This window comes from Thamnophis elegans, chromosome 1 (assembly GCF_009769535.1).
Source record: "Thamnophis elegans isolate rThaEle1 chromosome 1, rThaEle1.pri, whole genome shotgun sequence".
Classification (NCBI taxonomy): Eukaryota; Metazoa; Chordata; class Lepidosauria; order Squamata; family Colubridae; genus Thamnophis; species Thamnophis elegans.
In genome coordinates, this window is record NC_045541.1 from 91306500 (window position 1) to 91326585 (window position 20086).

Here is a 20086-nt window from a genome sequence, read left to right on the forward strand (position 1 = left end):
TATATCTTTAGATGAAAAATAAGTTTAATTACCTCAGTGTAATACTTTTCCTAAAAAAAGTTACAAGTCATCAGTTAGGATGGTAACTATTTTAAAATAAAGTTGCTGTATTGCAAGCACTTTCTGACCCAGAAAATCGTAAAATAAAATCCCTGCTTCATCAAAATGACAGAAAAACAAAACTACAACACAAATAAGACTTGTTGTTTGCAGCCAGCTATTATTACACCAAACTTTATTACAATTAAAAGCCTACCACTCTAAACATTTAAACAATTCTCACAGGGGATTTTGTTGTAGTAGTTTAGTTAGAGTGAAAAAAGATTTATAAAGCAAAATGCAATCTCTAAAATTCAACATTTAAAAAAGATTCCTATGTTAAGGTGTAAAAGGTATTAATCAAAGGTAACATCGATTCTAAAGCCCAACTAGCTTTGAACGATTGCCAGTATGACGTGATTACAAGTACTCCACATACCATTCTGAGTCTGACTGTTCCCCCGGCATGAAAATAGTCATTACTTTCCCCCAAACCATTGTTGCTAGTTACCTCCGAGTCCCGAAGCGAGGAAATAATTCCTGGTAACCAGAGTAGACGGGCGACCACGCCTTCTCGCTGCTCTAACAAGTTGCAAGAGGAGCAGTCGTGTCACATTTCTTCTTCTTTCATACACACCAGCGATCCTAAAGATTAGCCCGCTCGGCCAGCGTAAAAAAAACTAAGCTAGCAAAACGACACTAAAGGGTGAGGGCGGGGGCAGAGACAGGCGCACAGCGCGAAAGGGAAATTTCTAGTTCCCAAATTAAAAGGCGGGGGGGGGGAGCCCGTACAGAAAGCGCGAACGGAAGCAAAGCGAGAAACGAGCCGAACTATTTATATAACTACACTAAGGGAGCTCTCACATACGCTGGCGGCAAGAAAGCTACTTTATATGCCAATAAATAATAATACTGTATAAATAATGTAAATAATACTAACAAAAAAGAGGGGGATTTGCCCAATCGTGGCAAAAAAAAGAAAGGCATCGATTGTACCAGAAAGAATGGAAATTTTGCAACCAAACTCTGCCAAGGCAAAGTTTTTAAAAGCACCGTTGCAAGCCAGCCCTCTTCCCGGGATCGAGGCACGGATCTTAGTTGGGACCCCGGTCCGTGCTCTAATCTCTCTCTCCTAAACTAAACCCCAGCGGCGATTAAGATCCGAGCAATCAAGTCTCCCTCCGGGGGCTAAAATCCTCCTGGCTCCTGAAGGGCTTTTTTCCCCTTCCATACCCACCTGCTTAAGGGCAGATTTTGCTCTTCTTCTGGCAAACGGCAAAAGCCAGATTCCCCCGACTTTTCTCAAACCGACTCGCCTCTTCGGGACAGCTTCATTTGGAGCGTTCTGGGCCGCGAAAACGAGGCAAAACCCAAATCCCGGGAAGAGCTAGAAGTTGAAGGCAGGGGACCGAATGGCCTCAGCACCCCTGCGCAACCCCACACTTTCCACCCCAAAGATCAGCGGTGGGTAAGGGTAAGCCCAGAGGCTTCGCCCTTCCCGCCCCCCTGGAGAAGAAAAAGCAGTCTGGCTCCTTTTCCCCCGGCTCTTACCTTCACAGATCGGGCAGCGCTGGACTCCCCGCAGCCGCCGCCGCCTCAGCCCTCGGCATGACCGGAGAGCTACTATAAGGAGGCGCCTCCCAGGCCCGACTCAACCCCGGGCTGCTGCTGTTGCTTCTGCTGCTGCCGCCGCCTCCTCAGCCGCTGCCATCTTGTCCTGGCGGCTGTGAGGAAAGCGCCCCACCTCAGCCCGCTAAGCTCCCCGGGCCTCTGCCTCATCTTCCCGGGGAGGGATTCAGCCTGCCCCTGCCGCCGCCACTTCCTTTGCTGCCACCGCCCACTCCGGCGGCTGTTCTCTTCCCGCTTCTTTGGCGACGGGGCCTGCGGGAACGAACGCAGCTGGCTCCTCCGTCGTAGCCCTGAGCCGCCCACTTCGCTCCCGGGGCTGCGAAGCCGAGGCAGCTTCCTCAACGCCGCTCCGACATGTCTCTGTTCCGTTTCCAGCCTGCGGGGTTCTCCTGGCGAGCGCAAGCGGCCCGCCCTTATTCGCAGCTGTAGCGCCCCCGGCTGGTTACCGACCGCCGCCTCCTAACTGGATTTCGCCATCCGAAACCCACCTCCTTCTCGGGATGAGCATCTTTGGCCCTCGCTAGTACGATGCGACTCTGGTAGGAGACCCCAATAAACAGGTAGTCAAGGAAGAAGAAAGAAATCGCTCTTCCTTTCAGAGCGTCGAGACAGACCTTCAGGCGGGACGACCGAAGAGCCCCAGTGCCTTTAAAGGGGATGACAGCCAAAAGCCAAGTTCACTACGTGGATTTGCAAGTAGATTTCTGAAAGGGCCCAAAGCTGTTTTCATTTCAATCTGCTTCTAATAAGTAACTGGCTTCTCATTTGCTTGAGAAACATTTGTAATAATTAAACTTTAATAAACAATTTGTTTCACAACTAGAATTTCTTCTCCTTTCCACTGGAGTACCCACATGAAAATAAGCCCTTTGTCTATTTCAAGTCATGATGACCAGCTGACCAAAAGTATTGGATAAAGATGGTTCAAAAACATGTACAATGGTGTTCTGTTCTGTTCTTTTCATAAGTTGTATGTGCACAATATGTCAAACTAAAAAATTAAAAAAGAAACCCCAAAGGGAGGTTACTTTAATGTACAATACTCACTTTTTCTAGACTTTGCCTCTCATAGATGATGGCTAAATTAGATGTTTACATCTTCAATGCTTCCATTAGTAATCATTATCCTGGAAAAATCATGCATTGGGCAGGAACAAAAAATAAGCATGATTTAATAGCTACCACTTTTATTTCTCCAGAAAGCCACCATTAATAGTTGTCTAGATAATGATCACTTGATCCTGGTTTTGAACTGGAGACCTATTTGTTAATTTCTCATAAGCCTATGTTACATGCAGATTTATCTTTATGAAATATAGATGCAAAAGATGGCCAATGAGATGCAGCTCTAAGGGCCTCTTCCCAAGGATAGGGTAGCAACTAAGAACTCAGATTGTTAATATTTTTTTCTTTATCCCAAATAATGAAAAAATGTTCTCAGAGACATGACAATTTAATCTAAACATGAGCCTTAAGAATTTACTATAGACCTCCCTAGAAGCAGCCTTTTAATTTTATGTACCTGAACTCATCACAAAGTCATAAAAGCTAGGAGGGTCATAGTTGCTACATATCATAGATACAAATAAAATTTCCCTTACACCTCCTACTTGACAATATCTCTCTCTGGGGGGGGGGGGAATTAAGCCCCCTCCTAATAGCAAAAAACAGACACTGCCAAAGAAGCTTGATAGCCACTGACAAGATAAGAAAAAGCAAATAGATTCAGCTATTTTTTGGAGATCAGCTGTACCACCTTTGAATACTGTGCTGCCTAGTAACGAATGACACTTCCCAGCAGCCTCTTAGGAGACCTATTTATCTGAGCTATATATGAGTGAATGGATGAGGGCATGGGCAATTTGGTATAAGCCAAATTAATCAATCAACTTTAACTGGGGGATATCTCAAGAGGGCATAGTATACTTCGGTATTTGTTCAAAAGTCATACTGTTTGATGAGGTACTGACTCACTGTTTATTTACATTGACAAGTCAATTGAAATCCCTAACTATTGGTTTAGGGCCATTATTATTTCCATCTACAAGTAACATAAAAAATATCTGCCAGCAAATGATCAACTACTAAGCTTCCGAATTATAATTGACAACATCTATGCCAAAAATGTACTGTGACATTGTAAAATTGACCAGGAACATCATTTATCAGACAAACAGGCTGACTTCATATCAGGGGCCTGGTTTTCTATATCCTGATGGAAGTGTGTGCCTAGTCCCCAAAAGTTTATATTTGCAGCATTTTAAACTTTAAGTAGACTTTTGACTCCAGTTCCTGGGAAATACTATGTCAGAAGACAAAGGTCTCCTTGATCAATCAATGTTTGTTCACTTTCAGAATTTTATGTAAATGCCAGTCTGAAAATGAAATATAATGCAGCATGATATTTATTTATTGTATACAATTTTGGCACCATCTGACTCCAACTTGACCCTAGGTGGCTTACAATAAAAACAAGGTAGAAAGAACCATAAATAAATGAGTAAAGTCAAAAATCCAGTCAGTGTTAACCAGCTATTCAATCAACTGTTCTAATCAACAGGCTACAAACCTGTTTCTCTCATGTATAATTTAAATATTAATTATATAGTGTATGATTTAAATAAAAAGGAATATTATTTTTCAATTTCATAAATAATCACATAGCAATTATAGTATAGTATAGGGATTCTATTGAGATCTCAGCAAGATTAAAAAGAACATTAAGATTTAAATATTAATTTATAGTGGGTTATTTAAATAAAAAGGAATATTATCTTCCAATTTCATAATCACATAGCAATTATAGTATAGTATAGGAATTCTATTGGAGATCTCAGAAAGATTAAAAAAACAGTGTAACAGGATTTTTAGTGAGGACTTTTGTTAGAAATTAACTTTTTATAAAACTGAAGCTATAAACTTGGCAAACCCTCAAGAAATGGGCAAATCATCCAGTCTAAATTCATAAGGTAATTGTCTGAGGCAGCCTGATTGTCCTAAGCTTGGCATTTTGCACTGAAGCTTTTGAAAACAAAGTGAAGACTAGAGCCTGGATTATTATCTTGTACTATTAAGTACAATAAGCTTCTAGTCACAAGATTTGGCTCTTCAATTGAACAATTGGACAATCTTCTTAGGTAAAGAACATAAAAATTAAACTGTTAGTACCGATTCTCCTCTCCATTATTATTAGCTTTTAGTTACCAGGCCAGAGTTCAGATCAAGGGTGATAAACATGAAGCATCAAACCAAATAAAACAGCTTCTTTATTCTTATTTCACCAGGAATATTAACAAATGCTTTAAAAACCACAAGGTTTTTAGATCAACTTCAGATCTCCAAATTCTACAAACCTTTACGCTCTCATTTTGACGTTTTATCCTTAGCCATCCTAGAAGGCAGCCTTATAAACTAAAGCCCTGCTCTCTAGACTTGAAGTAATGGATCCTCAAGAGCCGAGGTGGCGCAGTGGGTAGAGTGTAGTACTGCAGGCCACTTCAGCTGACTGCTAGTTCAGCAGTTCAGCAGTTTAAATCTCACCGGCTCAGGGTTGGCTCAGCCTTCCATCCTTCCGAGGTGGGTAAAATGAGGACCCAGACTGTGGGGGCGATATGCTGACTCTGTAAACCGCTTAGAGAGGGCTGAAAGCCCTATGAAGCGGTATATAAGTCTAACTGCTATTGCTATTGCTATATATGGACTTTAATATATCTAAGATAAATTGATACAGCTTCATATTCTGATTTCCATGGCCAGACTAATTCATTCTAGGTTCAAGATTGCATCAGCAAATGTAGCCACATTTCAAGTAGTGCCTGAAAAATATGGCAGCAATTAAGAATAATCTCATCTCACTCCTTTCACTACCAGAATTCAATTGTATAATAAGGAGCAAAGTGCTTTTCTTAGATAACAGTGTAGGAGTGGTCAGTTGTCTTTACACTACAGTAAACAGCCACAGATAATTACTACAGACTCTGCCAATAACAATAAAGACACTAATTGTTGACATATCAATCGCTATATCAACCACTATACTTATTACCAAATGAAAGATTGCATTTCATACAGTTTGAGGATTTCTATGCATTAAAAAAGCACAATAATTCATATATTACACATTCAGACTGTTTCAAGATTCTAGATTTAATAGATGAATACCAATCAAAGTCTTATAACTAAGAAACTACAAAATAGGTACACAAAAGAGCATTTAAAAATTGGATTTGGATTGATTCTGCTGAAATCAGGTTAAGAAAATAACAGAAAATTTTCTGCATGAGATAAAAACCTTATAATCAAGTATTCTTTTCTTTTCGTTGTAACTAACAAAGTACTCTAACTCTCACCATTATGGTTCATCAGTCATATGCAAACATTGCAATTTACAAAAGAATATACACATCCATTCTGTTAGTCAAGGCTTCTTACTTTACCAAATTTGGAGCATACAATCCATTTCTGTGTTGAAATTCCTCTAAGTTATATTGCTTATATGACAGTCATGTATGCATGCATATTGTCCCATATTTTCTGTTTTAAAACCTCCCCTTCTGTGCTATGGTACCCACTGATGGGATTTTAAAGTAAACAGCCACTTCTCTACTCTTTCAATGCCTCCTTACAGATTAAGAGACTATAAGATACATTAGTTATAATAATGATACTAAAAAAATATGTGATATCTTTCCTTCTAGAAGTTTGCAAAGATAATTTGCTAACCATGCTGTCTATTCCAGAATAGCAGATTTGCTAAGCTTTTTACAGGCCCCAAGTAGAGAAAGTATAAAACAGGGAAGGTCGATCACCTTTAAGCATACCAGAAAGGATTGTGCCATCTGCACTCCTTTAAATTGCATAGTACTCCAGAAGCACAAATCCTTTTTAGAGGGAAGAGTCCATTAACTGCTGTTGAAAGCATGCATTGCATCAGCCTGCTTCTGTTATCCATAACCACTTCCTAGCACAGCTACATCTTCTTAAAAAGCATGCATACATTTTTATTCCATGAACCTTAATCTTGCCAAGTTGTTGCCCAGAAAGAGACAGAAATATTCCAGTAAACAAGTTAACCACTATAAAAATTCACATCAACTTAGACAGTTCTGAAAAAAACAGTTTTAATCTGTAAATATCCCTTTGTTGTCCACATTCAGTAAAACTACATACATAACCAGTTTTCTTCATGATTATTATGCCTTACTTTCTCAAGAAAGCTAATGAGTAACCAAGTTCATGTTTGTACATTTATAGGCTGGCAGGAAACTTGGTAAATATTCACTAAGTCAGAAAATAGCTCCTAAGGTATGTTTTTCATCCATTAAAACTGAAAATAAGCCACTGGGAGCAATTTGTTTCCTTATTTTTAAAACAAAAACAATGGGGAAAAACAAAACAATCATAGTGTAATGTTTGCTGTTTCACAAGAAATCTCTCTGAATTAACTTTCTAAAAATGTGTTTCTTTTCAGAGAGGAAAACAAAGGTTGAGTGGATACCATACCCTAGTGCTTACACTGTTGGTATTGTTATAGCCAGGCCTCGGTAGAGCCAGCCAGAACTTACAAATACCATTGTTAATTATTCCCTTTTTGAGAAGGTAAGACTGAAAAATTAATAATGAAGTTATAAAACATCACTCCTCATTTATGCCGTAACTCCTCCAGACAGAAGGAAAATATGCAAACCCTACTGGTAAATAATGTGAAATCATAATGGGTGGAATTCACATTAAGTCGAACACAAAAAGACCACCTTGTAGCTTAGCATTCCTTCTGAACCAGATCACATTATTTACATTCATTGGGTAGTAACATAGAATATTTCCTTGAAATGTAAAACTGGTGCCCCCCTCCTTATTATAATGTAATCCTGCATTTCACCAGCACAGTATGCCTTTTACAGAATCAAAACAGTTCAAAGACCACAGATTTTTCCTGTAGATTAGTTTGTAAAGTACAAGAAATATAAATGACTGTAACCGCGCGACTCTATGGACATAGAGCAAAGAGGTAAATACTTGCTCATTTCTATCACTTTTTTGCTTTAATACACCTTTGGAAAGTTCCCACAGCTGGAAAAACTACTATTTTTATTGTTCCACTGGACTTAAAACAACATCACAAGTCAAGGCACCTGAGGGTAGAACAAGAAGCAATGGGTGGCAACTAATCAAGGAGAGAAGCAACTTAGAACTGAGGAGAAATTTCCTGACAGTTAGAACAATTAATCAGTGGAACAACTTGCCTCCAGAAGTTGTGAATGCCCCAACACTGCAAGTCTTTAAGAAGATGTTGGATAGCCATTTGTCTGAAATGGTATAGGGTTTCCTGCCTAGGCAGGGGTTGGACTAAATGACCTCCAAAGTCCCTTCCAATTCTGCTACTGTATTATTGTATTATATTCTCATATACAGTATTGATATGTGAGTGTCCAATAATCTTATATACAGGTAGTCCTTGACTTACGACCACAGCTGGCACCATAATTTTCTACTGCTAAGCAGGGCGGTTGTTAAATGACTTGCACCTGATTCTATAAGCTTTTTTGCCACGATTTTTAAGCAAATCACTGCAGTTGTTAAGTGAATCATGTTGTCATTAAGTGAATCTGGCACCCCCATTGGCTTTGTTTGTCAGAGGCCAAATGGGAAGGTCAAAAATGGTAATCAAATGACCCCAGGATTTATTATTTATATGCTCATAAATACATGCCAGTTGCAAAGCGCTCAAATTTTGATCACATGACCATGGGAGCTCTGGTAGCGCAGTAATTAAAGTGCAGTATTGCAGGCAAACGCTGCCCACAGTCTCCCTAGAGTTTCATCCTGATGGGCTTAAGGTTGACTCAGCTTTCCATCTATCAAATTATTGGAGGAAATATATAAACCACCCAGAGAGTGCTTTAAAACAGGGATCTCCAACCCCCAATCCACTGCCCGGTGCTGTGTCACAGCCCATTGGAAACTGGGCCATACAAGTAGCAGAAAAATGCACCAAATTGCATTTGTGCAAGCATTATGTGCACCAGTAATGGTTTCCTCTTATTTTCGTTACCAGTTTGAAACCGTAAGTGCGCACGGGGCTTCTGCGCCTGGGCAGAACCTTCATGAAGCAGAGCGTCCATGATGACGTCTGGGTGGGTGGGCGGAGGCTCCCGCCGCCACCGCTACCAGTTCCCCCGAACCGGGGCAAACTGGAAGAATACCACTTCTAGCGTACAAATGCAAAACTAGCCCCTCTCCTCCACCACTGCTGGTCAACAGAGATGGAAAGATTGAGGGCCACTGCTTTAAAGCACTATGGAGCAGGATATAAATCTTAGTGCTTTTGTAACAGTCAGGTGGAGGACTGGTGGTAAGTCACTTTTTTTACTTTTCACTTCTCAAATGGTCACTAACAGAATGGCTGTAAGTTGAGGGCCACCTGTATTGGACACTTGTATGCTAATATCTAAGAATATGGTCAGGGTGCTTACAGAACAATATATAAAATTCAGACTAGAGGATTCCTTGATCACCGGGGAAAGGAGAAAAGAATCCCCCAGAATCAATTGTTTTCCAGCAATTCATATCTTCATTATTACATTTCATCTTTAGCAGGTAGGAGCAGAAATAGACAACTGTTCAAACAGCGGAAATATAATATATCAACCTGCTTTAATAAACCTTACATTTAACAATAAAACTTAGCTAGAACTTATATAGGACTTGAATCCATTGCTGAAATACTGAATGTGATGTAACTTAAAATAAGTTGAAGGCTTGCCTCATAGAATGATTTTCATAACACATTAAATTGCTTTAAAAATACCAAGTCACATGAATAATTTTGGAATAAAAACAGAAATGCAGTTTGCTAAATAATATTGACTTATGACGCAAAGTGAATAACTATTACCAAAAAGGACCCATACAATTTCAGTGGAGCTAATTTACCAATACAAACTTTTAGAGAATAACAAGCTCTGCTATGTAGAAGTGCTAGTTTGCTTAAAGAACTAGCATAACGCAATTCATTAGCACAACACAAATGTGCAATTTACATATCTCCAGTATAGATGTGTCACTAATTTCACAATGTCAGAATAAGTTATTAGTCCTTTCAGAAGAAAGCACTGGTAATCTGTGTGTGGTAAGACAGAGTTAGAAGAGCAGTGAATTGAAGTATAGGGCTGTTGTTGTTTTTCACAGGAAAAGTTCTTTAATCTTGACTCTGGTGTAATGGGGCCATAATTATAGAAGTAAATAAATTAATAGTCAACTGCAAAGGGGAAATTAGTGAAGCTTAAAGGTTATTATTTCTTACTTAGACTCCTTCCAAAGTGCTAATTGTTGGGGTAGAAAGTATGACAGTCAAGATGGAAAAGTGTGGAAACAGCAATTAATATGTGGAAATGAAGAAATGGCTCTCCTTCTATATTTTCTCCCTGAACATTCTATAATAAGAACACAAAACACCTGATCTAACAGGCTGACGGTCTTTGTTTTGCATTTTAATTTTTATCCTATCAAAATTCAGTCTCTAACCATTGTATCTAGTAATCTGATATGGAAAGAACAGATGGAAGATTCTTCTCAATGTAAAATGTATCTCACATTTGTCTCCTGACCTGTCTCCTTCTCTCCCCACCTGCTTATCTTTCTCAAGTCTTTATATATAGATTGGAGTTTACTGAATAAAGAAAAGTGGAAAAAAAATCTGTCTCTTTTAGTGTTGTTTATAGAATGTCTCACTGTGTTAAGTAGGGCATATTTCCAGATAAACATATACAGTATTGTAGATTGTAGATAGAATCCTGCATGCTCTATGTTCACCCATAAGTACATTTCAATAAATAAAACTTACTTTGTAATAAGTGTATTAAAAACTGCACTCCTAATCTTCTCTGTGTTGTTTGTTACATGGATGAATGAACCAATGTTTGTTTATGGTAAGCCATTTTGTCATTTTTGACTCCTAGCAACCACATAGATTTTCTCCATGACAACCTATCCCTAACCTGTTCTTTCAAGTCTGCCAATGGTGCACTATCCTGCTTCTTTAAAGTTTAACTTTTTCTTCTATAGAGTGTCATGAGGAATATCATAGCTTCCACAATTCCGATCTTTGTAAGTATAGAGACATCAAAGCATCTGAGTGTCTCTTCTAAGTCCTTCAGAGTTGCTCTACCAAGTGCTAATGTTTCTAGATTGTTTGATCCTTTTAGTTGATCCTAAAAAAAAATTATGCGCAGTAATACAGGGAGCAACCCACCCCTGCGTGATACCATGTTTTACACCTGTGACCTAAAGCCTCTTGCGGAAGTAGCCTGCAAGTGTCTTCTTCAGGATTGCTAGCATCCCACAAACCAAGTGAACACCTTCTAGGTTCAACTTATCACACATACCTCAACCACAAAAATCAAGAGAGATTTAGATCAAATGGCAGAAGTTTTGAGACAGAGTAGCATCCTTACTTCCTCAAAACATAGTAGCTGAAAGGAGTTGCAGATAATACAATTAGACTTTGCCCCAATCACCACATCAAAATCTGCCCAGGAAGAGCCAAGACCTTTTCAAACCTGAATGGCCTGGTACCAGCCCAATGCAAAATGGACACAGTAATGAGGTAGGAGAACTACCTGTTCATCCCTTCCTAATAGGGAATTTGCCATCCTCAGTAAGACTGCTGACAGTTCACTGATGCAATAAGGGAGAAGTACTGACACATTGCCTCCCCCATTGCTATAGTGTCAGCGCAAACATGAGCTTGTACTTGTATGCAAGCCAAAGACATCTGCAGATTCCAAGGTCTTTAATAGAGTAATGAAATATACACTGTGACGTAATGATGAAAATATAATACATACTTGTGAGTGATATTGTGAATACGTATAACACGTACTTGTGAGTGATATCACAACACATGTACAAAAGGAACAAGTATTATCACAGTGTCATGATGCATTTTTTCTTTCTCCCCCACCCTCTGGACATCTATGATTTGAAAAAGTTCTTTTGTTTTACTTCTTCCACCAATGTGTCATTTCTGCTTCTTCAGTTTCTGGAGCTCTTCAGGTAAAGTGATTAATGTGAATAAAAAGGCTGCTTGAGAGCAATTTTGTCAAAGTCTGGATCTCCTTCTTTTGTCAGAGGTTATATATGCAATTTACAGAATTGGTGACAGACCACACTGACATATTTGGAATGACCCGGTGATCACTTAACACAGAGACACTGTAACAGCCAGAGCTCCAAGGATTGGTCATAAGTCCTCCTTGTTTAGAACCACTGTAATTTTGAACAATTGCTGAATCAGTTGTTGTAACCTGAGGACTGCCTCTAACAAGTTTGGGATAATAAGTCTGTTTAAAACTATAGTTAATATACAGTCCAATTATGTATGTCTACTTAGAAGTAAATGTTATTATTCTCATTGTGATTTCAAATAAGTATGCATAGCATGTTTTTAGAAACAAGGAAATTACTTAGCAAATACCTCAAAGAAAAACATTGCTATTTATAAACATGATAAATATTTTGCTGTAGTTTTTATTATGAATACTGAGTACTTTTAAACAAAATAGTATGAGAAATCCCCATCTGATGAATTTGGTTATGTCCACTAGCAATTATGCCTGTATTCTAAACCTAAATTATCTAAATATTATTCTAAGGGGAAACGAAACTGTCAGGAGATTAATATTTTTCATAAAATAAAAAACCATTATCTCCATTGTTAATAGTGATCTTATTAGAAAACATTATATTACAAAACTAATAGCAGTACATCAGTAGAATGGTATACAAAATGCTTGATGATTTTTATGCAGTCTTCTATTGAATATTAGAGATTTTGATACACATTTTAGCTAATTTAAATAGGTAGATTGTGTTCGTATATAAGTCTGTGTATAATCTACTAATATGGTTTTTAAAATAAAAAATAGATTCATATATTAATTGGCATTAGAGTTATTTTATTTATCCCTTAATACAGTAGATTATTAAAATATTTGTAATTTCAAAAATTATCATAATCAGTAATTCCAAGTAATCAGGGGTGGGCTTCAAAAATTTCAGCAACGAGTTCTCTGTTCAGTTGCTGGGTGGGTGTAGCCATGGTGGGGGTGGCCTAGTAAATCTCCTGCACTAGGGCGGTGGAGGGGAACGTTTTTGCCTTCCCCAAGCTCCGGAGTATTTCCTCAAGCCTCTGGGAGGGCGAAAACTGCCTCCTCTGGGCTCTGGAGGCCTTCCAGGAGGCCCATTTTCCCCCTTCCTGAGCCTCCGCATAGGCCCTGCACTTACATTGCATCCAAAGCGGGCCACATGGAGACTCCTGGGAGGGGCATGGTGGGATGGGGTGGCATGGTGGGTGGAGCCAGTCAGGGGTGGGATTTGGAGGTTCTCTGAACCAGCCATAATGTTAACTATGGATTCTCCCAAATCAGGGCGAACTTGTAGCAGCCCACCCTGCAAGTAATTATCCTTATTGTAATTACTATGCTAATTTTGAAAGAGTTGCACTTTTTGGAAGTATTTTATCATCTACTAAAAATCTGAGTTCAGGTGAAATTAAGCACCAAAGCAAACAGTGCTAAAATGCAAACTTTCACTTAATATCCAGACTTCAAAAAACAAAAAAAAAAGGTTGGACTTTTAATACATCAGTTGAACTTTAAAAATAAATTACCGCAGGTGAAATATGGCAGATTACAACTAATTGGAAGATGATTCAGTGTTGTGGCACATATAAAAATTGCTTTTTTGATCCAATTATTTATTCTTAACAAGGGGTAATACTTAGCCAACCTTGACTGATCTGGAAAAATGAATCAGAGTCTGAGTTGGTTAGCACTTGGATATGAGACCAACAGGAGGCCCTTAGCTATAGCATAGACTGATTATTATTCAAAGCAGCACAAAACCTTCTTACAAAATAATAAGGAAACCATTTTAAATAAAATTACCAATACTCCCAAAGGACATTAAAATGCAAATATGGTATTAAAATATGATTTAATTTATCTCTGTTAACATTAAGATTTTGTTTCAATATATTCATAGTAATATTTATCTTTTTATTGCATTACTAAAAACATAGTAACATAAAATGATTCCATGCATTTTCATCAATAGAAACTGATGTTCATCAATTTCAAGATCTTACTGATGGTTATAAATATTTCTAAATTACTTTTCTAAGTTAGTTTTATTATTTTGATAACACTAAGTATAAACAGAAATTAATTTTTGAATCTGAACCTCTTGCTGCTATTCTGCCTGGCCCCAAGACTGTAACACCTAGAAATACTGAGATCCACTGACATGAGAGGCATATAAAATATTGGGATCAAAGCAAGCAATTCAAACAAGTCCTTGATAGAATTCTCATTTATCTACCTCAAGATCCTAAAATCATGGCATTTAAGTACCAAGATCTAGAGCTGAGCTAAAAATTGGAAATTATGTAGAGAATATGTCTAATGCAATGCATCTTGCAAACTCTCCTCCTTGCTATTGCACAGGAAAAAATATTTTGCACTTTTTTGCAGACTTATGCAATACAAACATTTTGTAAGTAAGGTCTGAAAGGGAGAAGGAGAATGAAAAGCAGAGCAGCCTGGGCAGAAATAAACACATTCTGAGAACATGTCCTGGCTATGTAGGCCTTTATCAGAAGATTAATATTCTAACAATAATAGAATTTAGTGCTTAAGTATCATGTGGTTTTCATCATGGCCAATAATGTTATAATGCCAGACATAACAAAAATTGTTTTTGCTTCCAAAGATATTTTAATCTAAACTAAGCCTACATTGTTGCCATTTCTTTTGAAATCATTGATAGAGAATGAGGAACAGAAAAATGAATATTAAACAGAGATGGTTTTAAATTGATGTCTGTATAAAGGGGTGTGTGTGTATAGGGAGAATGGAAAAACAAAGTTTAACTGATTTCATAATCATCTTAACATTTCAGACTGTGTATTTAAAATGTTAGAATGACAGTAATTTTCTCTTGTAGCAAAATTTTCCATAACATGCTGAAATAACATGAGCTACCACAGAAAGAATGTGACCCTTTTGAAACAACTATTTTCACTATACAACTGTGTCACAGTTTTTAAAAAAAGATGGAAACAAGAAGTAACCACCTAGACCAAATTAGGCAACACAACTGAGAAATAAATGTATTAAGTATCCTTTTAAATGAATTTTCTCCAAAGAGTTCCCAAGAGAAAGGGTACGGCTAAATCTTAGTTTGGCAATTAAATAAAGGATTGCACTCCTCTAATATTTTATTGATCAAATTTTTCCAAGAAATCCAAGCATACTTCAGTCAAAGAATGAAGAAATTCAAACGATCATTTTACATGTTTAGAGAACATATGTGAGAGTTATAATGTTATGTTATATAACCCTGTCACTGAAATACTGAATAGCCTTGGCTACTCACCTATTCCCTCAGGGACCGTATAGAGGCAAAAGAAGCATCTCTGTCCAGATTTTGTCCTCATGCAGAAGTTTTGTCAGCCCATGATCCTTCACAAAGATATGAACTAAGTTTAGGAGCAGTTCAATTGATCCATGTATTTTAAATGCATTATGCTGTCTATCAGATACATGAAAAGGCACTATTTTTACAACACAATTGCAACATGAGGAGCTAGGGATTGATTAAGGATGGTGAGGCAATATCTAAATCCATCCAATACAGGGTTTTACATTTAATCACAGATCCAGTCTTATTTGAACTAAACTGATTCACACCAGTTAATTAACTCTTATTATGTCATCCAACCACTCTGACCTTTTCTGTTTTCATTTCTTCCCCACGACTACATGAGAGGATGTAAAGAAGCAGGAACAGATGGGAATGCGTTCAGCATCTTCAGCCATGATGTATGTCCATAGCAGTGCTCACCCCAACAGTGCCATTATGAATATTCACCCTTTCAGACACAGGCAGGAAAATGACAGCTTTTCAACCATCTTTTCAGTGACTGGAAGGAATAAAAATGTATCTGTCAGTTAATCAATTTGAGATCAAATGATCAGGAACAATAACTAGATTCGCTATGTCATACAAACAGGCTCAATTTAAAATGTACACCAAAAAGCACAGGGGGGGGGGGGAACTCTGCAGTCATTACCAAATTTAATTTGCTTTCCTTTACCTAAGAGATAGGTAACAAACAACTCTATTTATTACTGTCATGGTTATACTGAGATCAAGGGCTTTTTTGAGTTAAAGCAAGAGAGATCCCTTGCTAAAATGATGTTGCTAGACTGACAGTATTAATGAATAATCCCATTGCATAGTTCACATTTTATTGCTTGCCATTATAAGAGGCATTAAACATTAACGGTACATGGACACTTATTTTGTTTTCATTTCTTTTTCCTATCCATTTTCCTTTCGGTTGCATTATTTGGATTGCAGGTCTAAAAGTAGAGGTTTTTTAAATTTTCCATAAATATGTCAAGAAATCTTCCAGGCTGAAGAACAGGGTATAAATGGTTGTAAATGATACTGCCTTCAGTAGTAGAAATTGCTGCTTTTAATATCTTGAATCTAAGTATGTATGTTGAAATGACAGACATCTACACCCAGTTTGTAAACTCAGTTGCTGATCCATAAATAGTATCAATGTCTAGAAGCTTGGCTCAGTATACATAAGCTTTGCTGCTTTAAGAGATGAACATTTATTTCAAATGCTTCTTATAACAAGCAGAAAATATGAAGGAGTCCTACAAATAGTTAAGAAAATACAAAATATTTTTCCCATGAATGGGAAACAGGTATAACAAAACTGAGATGAGTACTATTATAGCAGTTTCCATTAATATAATATATATAGGAAAGTCAGTATATTAAATAAACTGAATTCCCATAGATATGTTTTGTGTTTCTTTGAGATACAATTGAGTACTGCTGACCATTTCCCACTTAAGTAAGCTGGAAATAAGACAGAGGGAGCATCAGAACTCAAGAGTAGCATACAGATTCAATTCCTAGCAATTCCAGATTTTTTTTTAAAAAAAAAACCTTGCCTGAATCCTAGAAGACAATTAGTAACTAGTACTGTATTTGCAGCATTTCTCAAACTTGGCAATTTGAGGAGGTGTGTACTTCAACCCTCAGAATTCCCCAGGCTTTCTGGCTTAAGATAATCTATACTTATAGTTTATAAGTCTATCTTTACATAGTATATGCTTTTACACTCCTGTATACAGTCACACTGGAACAGATGAGCCAAAGTCCAACCTGATATATGACACTAAATCATTATATTCAGCTCAATCCTTGAATACAAGAAAGCTGCGTAGAGAAATGGCATAGATTATAGTGTTTTTTCCAAAATGGCTCCCTACTCACCTGAGCCTACATTAACAAAATATGTCAGTAAATCTCCTTTCATTTAAGGAATAAGCTAAAAAGCAAGTTAGAACTTTATCGATCATCACAAATATACAATATGTGACTTAAGCAAGAAACAATGCAAGGAAGAAGGAGAAGGAAAAGAGAATAGATTAGAAAATGAGGAAGTTTGAAAATGAAGTAATTGGGCATGAGAATTAAGAGAATGTGAAGATTCCCGGCTAATGAGCCTTCAAATTTATTACTATACATTCACATATTTAAGCAGCTGAGTGAGGAAAATTCAATGTGATCATAAGCACATCTTTCTCAACAAGTCTGTTGTATATGCAAATTATTATATAATATTTATTTTAACTGTTTAATACACAGCATACAAAGAATATACTTTCAAATGCTGCTACAGAATAGTTTGGCAAATTTGAAAAATGCATTGTTAACTCTAGTTGTAAATAATGCATGTCAATTCCTTATATAGAAAAGATCTGTTAAACAAATTTTGCCTCTTTGTACCAGATGACCTGATACTGCATATGTATATAGGTAGTCCTCATTTAGCAACCACAATTGGGATTGACAACTTAAGCAAACTAGCTGCTAAATGAATGGTGACTTTGGTTATAATCTTACCTCAGGTTTCCTTTGCTTTACAGCAAGGATTGGTTGTAAATTTATTTTCTGGCACTGTCATGACTGCAAACAGTCACAAAATGAGGTTGTTCCTAAACAAGGGACATCCTATAATGACACAGAGGAGCCCTCAGTTTCGAAGGATGCAGCCTTCTAACAAATGGAGCAAATTATCATTGCAAATAAACAGTGGAATGTCTCTTGTATCCTAGGTTACCATCCTATAATACTGGTATGTTGTTTTTAGAATCAAGCTTTTAAATAATTGTATGGATCTGCTATTTTGGTTTACTCAATATTGACTTTATTTTCAGGGTATAGTTAAATTACACTAAATAGATACTTTTCTATCACGGCATCAGTGCATGTCAATGTGCCTACTAATATCTTTCTCAGTAACTGTCTTGCTTCCTGATCTTCCTCATATTTTTCTTTTTTACTAGGCACCTGGTCTGCTGCAAAGCAAAGTACCAGCTTCTAACACCATGTTTAATTACAAAAATACCTCTGGGAGTCCACAGATGTATGGCCTTGTTTCTGTAGTTAAGTGCCTTGCAAAGAAGGAAGGAAGAAAAATATGGAAGAGAAAGTAAGAAACCTGGTTTGCCATTGGATAAACCAGTATTTTGTGACTGCTGTTGCTCAACAGAACAGTTATTTTAAGAACCAAAAAATCCCTCTCATGGCAGCCATTTTGAGGCAGCACCTGCAGGATATTCCCCCAGTATTCCCATGTGGCCACTCAACCCAAAGGTCTGCCTGTTCTTAGTCCAGATGTCATTAATTATTATTTATTGATTTTAGATTATTATGAACCAATAAAGAACTGTGAACATAGCAGTCCCTCTTTCATTTGTTTAATGAATACCACCCAATAATTCTGCCAAGGAATTATTGAGTCTGTCATGTGTACCTCGATAACTGTCTGGTTTGGCTCTGCAACCAATCAAGACAAACACAGACTTCAATGGATAATTAGATCTGCAGAAAAAAACAATTGCTACTAATCTGCCTTCCATTGAGGACCTGTATACTGCATGACAAGAAAGAGGGCTATGAAAATATCTACAGACCCCCACATCCTGGACATAAACTGTTTCAATTTCTACCCTCAAAACAATGCTATAGCCAGCGATGGCAAACCTTTTTTGGCTTGCATGCCAAAAGCAGGGGGAGTGCAAGGGGGTCACACGCGGGCGTGCCACACATGTGCATGCTTCCCCCCTCTGTGTGCCTGCACATGTGACCAGCCCCTCCTTCACTGTTGGCACTCTTTTTTTTACCCTCCCCAGGCTCCAGAGGCTTTCTAGGAGCCTGGGGAGGGTGAAAACAGCCTCCCCACCCCCCGAGGCCCTCCCTGAAGCCTCCAGAGTGTGAAAAACCGGCCTTCTGGGCAAACTGGAAGTTTGGGAACAGACTTTTGGTTTGCTCATATGGCCATTTTTTGCCCTCCGGAGCCTTCAGAAGGCTTCCCTGAAGGCTCTGGAGGACAAAAAACAGACTTACGGCCAAACCAGAAGTCACTCCTGTTTGCTCGGAAAGCTTCGGAGGGCGAAAACAGCCCTACGGACAAACTGGAAATGATTTCCGGTTTGGCCTTAGGGCTGTTTTTCACCATCCAGAGCCTTCAAGGAAGCCTCTTGAAGGCTCCAGAGGGCGAAAAATAGTCCTACAAGCAAACAGGAAGTCACTTGCCAGTAGGGCCGGTTTTTCGTGCTCCGGAGGCTTCAGGGAAGTTAGGGAGCATGAAAAATTGCCTCAAAAGAAGGCCAAAGTCAACTTGTAGATTGTAGATTATAGAAGTTTATTTATATGCCGCCCTTTTCCCTGGGGGGACTCAGGGCGGCTCACAACCCAAAGGGGAGGGGGAGACAAACTTTTAACATATAAGACAATACATAATTAAAAACACAACATTCATACCATTCGGGCGGGTTACAGTCTTAGCCCCAGGCCTGACGGGATAGCCAGATTCTGAGGGCTGTGCGGAAGGTCTGGCCTGACTAATGGTCTGGCCTGACTAATGGCTCCGTGTGCTACCTGTGGCACATGTGCCATAGGTTCGCCATCATGGCTATAGGCCCTGCACCTCAGAACAACTAGACCTGGGATGGCGAACTTATGGTACACGTGCCACAGGTGGCATGCAGAGCCATTTGTCAGGGCATGTGAGGCGTTGCCACGTTCAGCCTTTTTTAAAGTCATTTTTGCCCTCCCCAGGCTCCAGAGGATTTATAGGAGCCTGGGGAGGGTGAAAACAGCCTCCCCCGTTCCCAATGGAGGTCCTCTGGAGGCTTTAGGAGCTTCCCCGAAGCCTCTGGAATGCAAAAAACAGGCCCTAGGGCCAAACTGGAAGTTTGGGAACGGACTTCCAGTTTTCTTGTAGAGCCAGTTTAAACCTTCCGTAGCCTTCAGGAGCCTTACA

The 20086-nt window shown here is 38.5% G+C and overlaps 1 protein-coding gene across 4 annotated transcripts in view; it reads right to left on the bottom strand.

Annotated features, from left to right (window-relative positions):
* HIPK3 (homeodomain interacting protein kinase 3) overlaps nt 1-15167 on the bottom strand; it is a 79996-nt gene extending 64829 nt beyond the window's left edge. Inside the window, exons 1-2 of one of the 4 annotated variants that reach the window (XM_032224012.1) lie at nt 1591-2458; nt 1277-1426 (exon numbers count right to left, since the gene is read on the bottom strand). Coding sequence is in view for 1 of the 4 variants with exons in the window: in XM_032223985.1 (XP_032079876.1) it covers nt 15106-15166 (61 nt within the window). In the remaining 3 variants the exon portion in view is untranslated. Of the gene's footprint in view, nt 1-550; nt 1236-1276; nt 1427-1590; nt 2459-15105 lie in introns of those variants that run through there. The other 3 variants (XM_032223985.1, XM_032224004.1, XM_032224022.1) reach the window with 3 other exon arrangements.
* Between the last annotated feature and the right edge of the window lie 4919 nt (nt 15168-20086).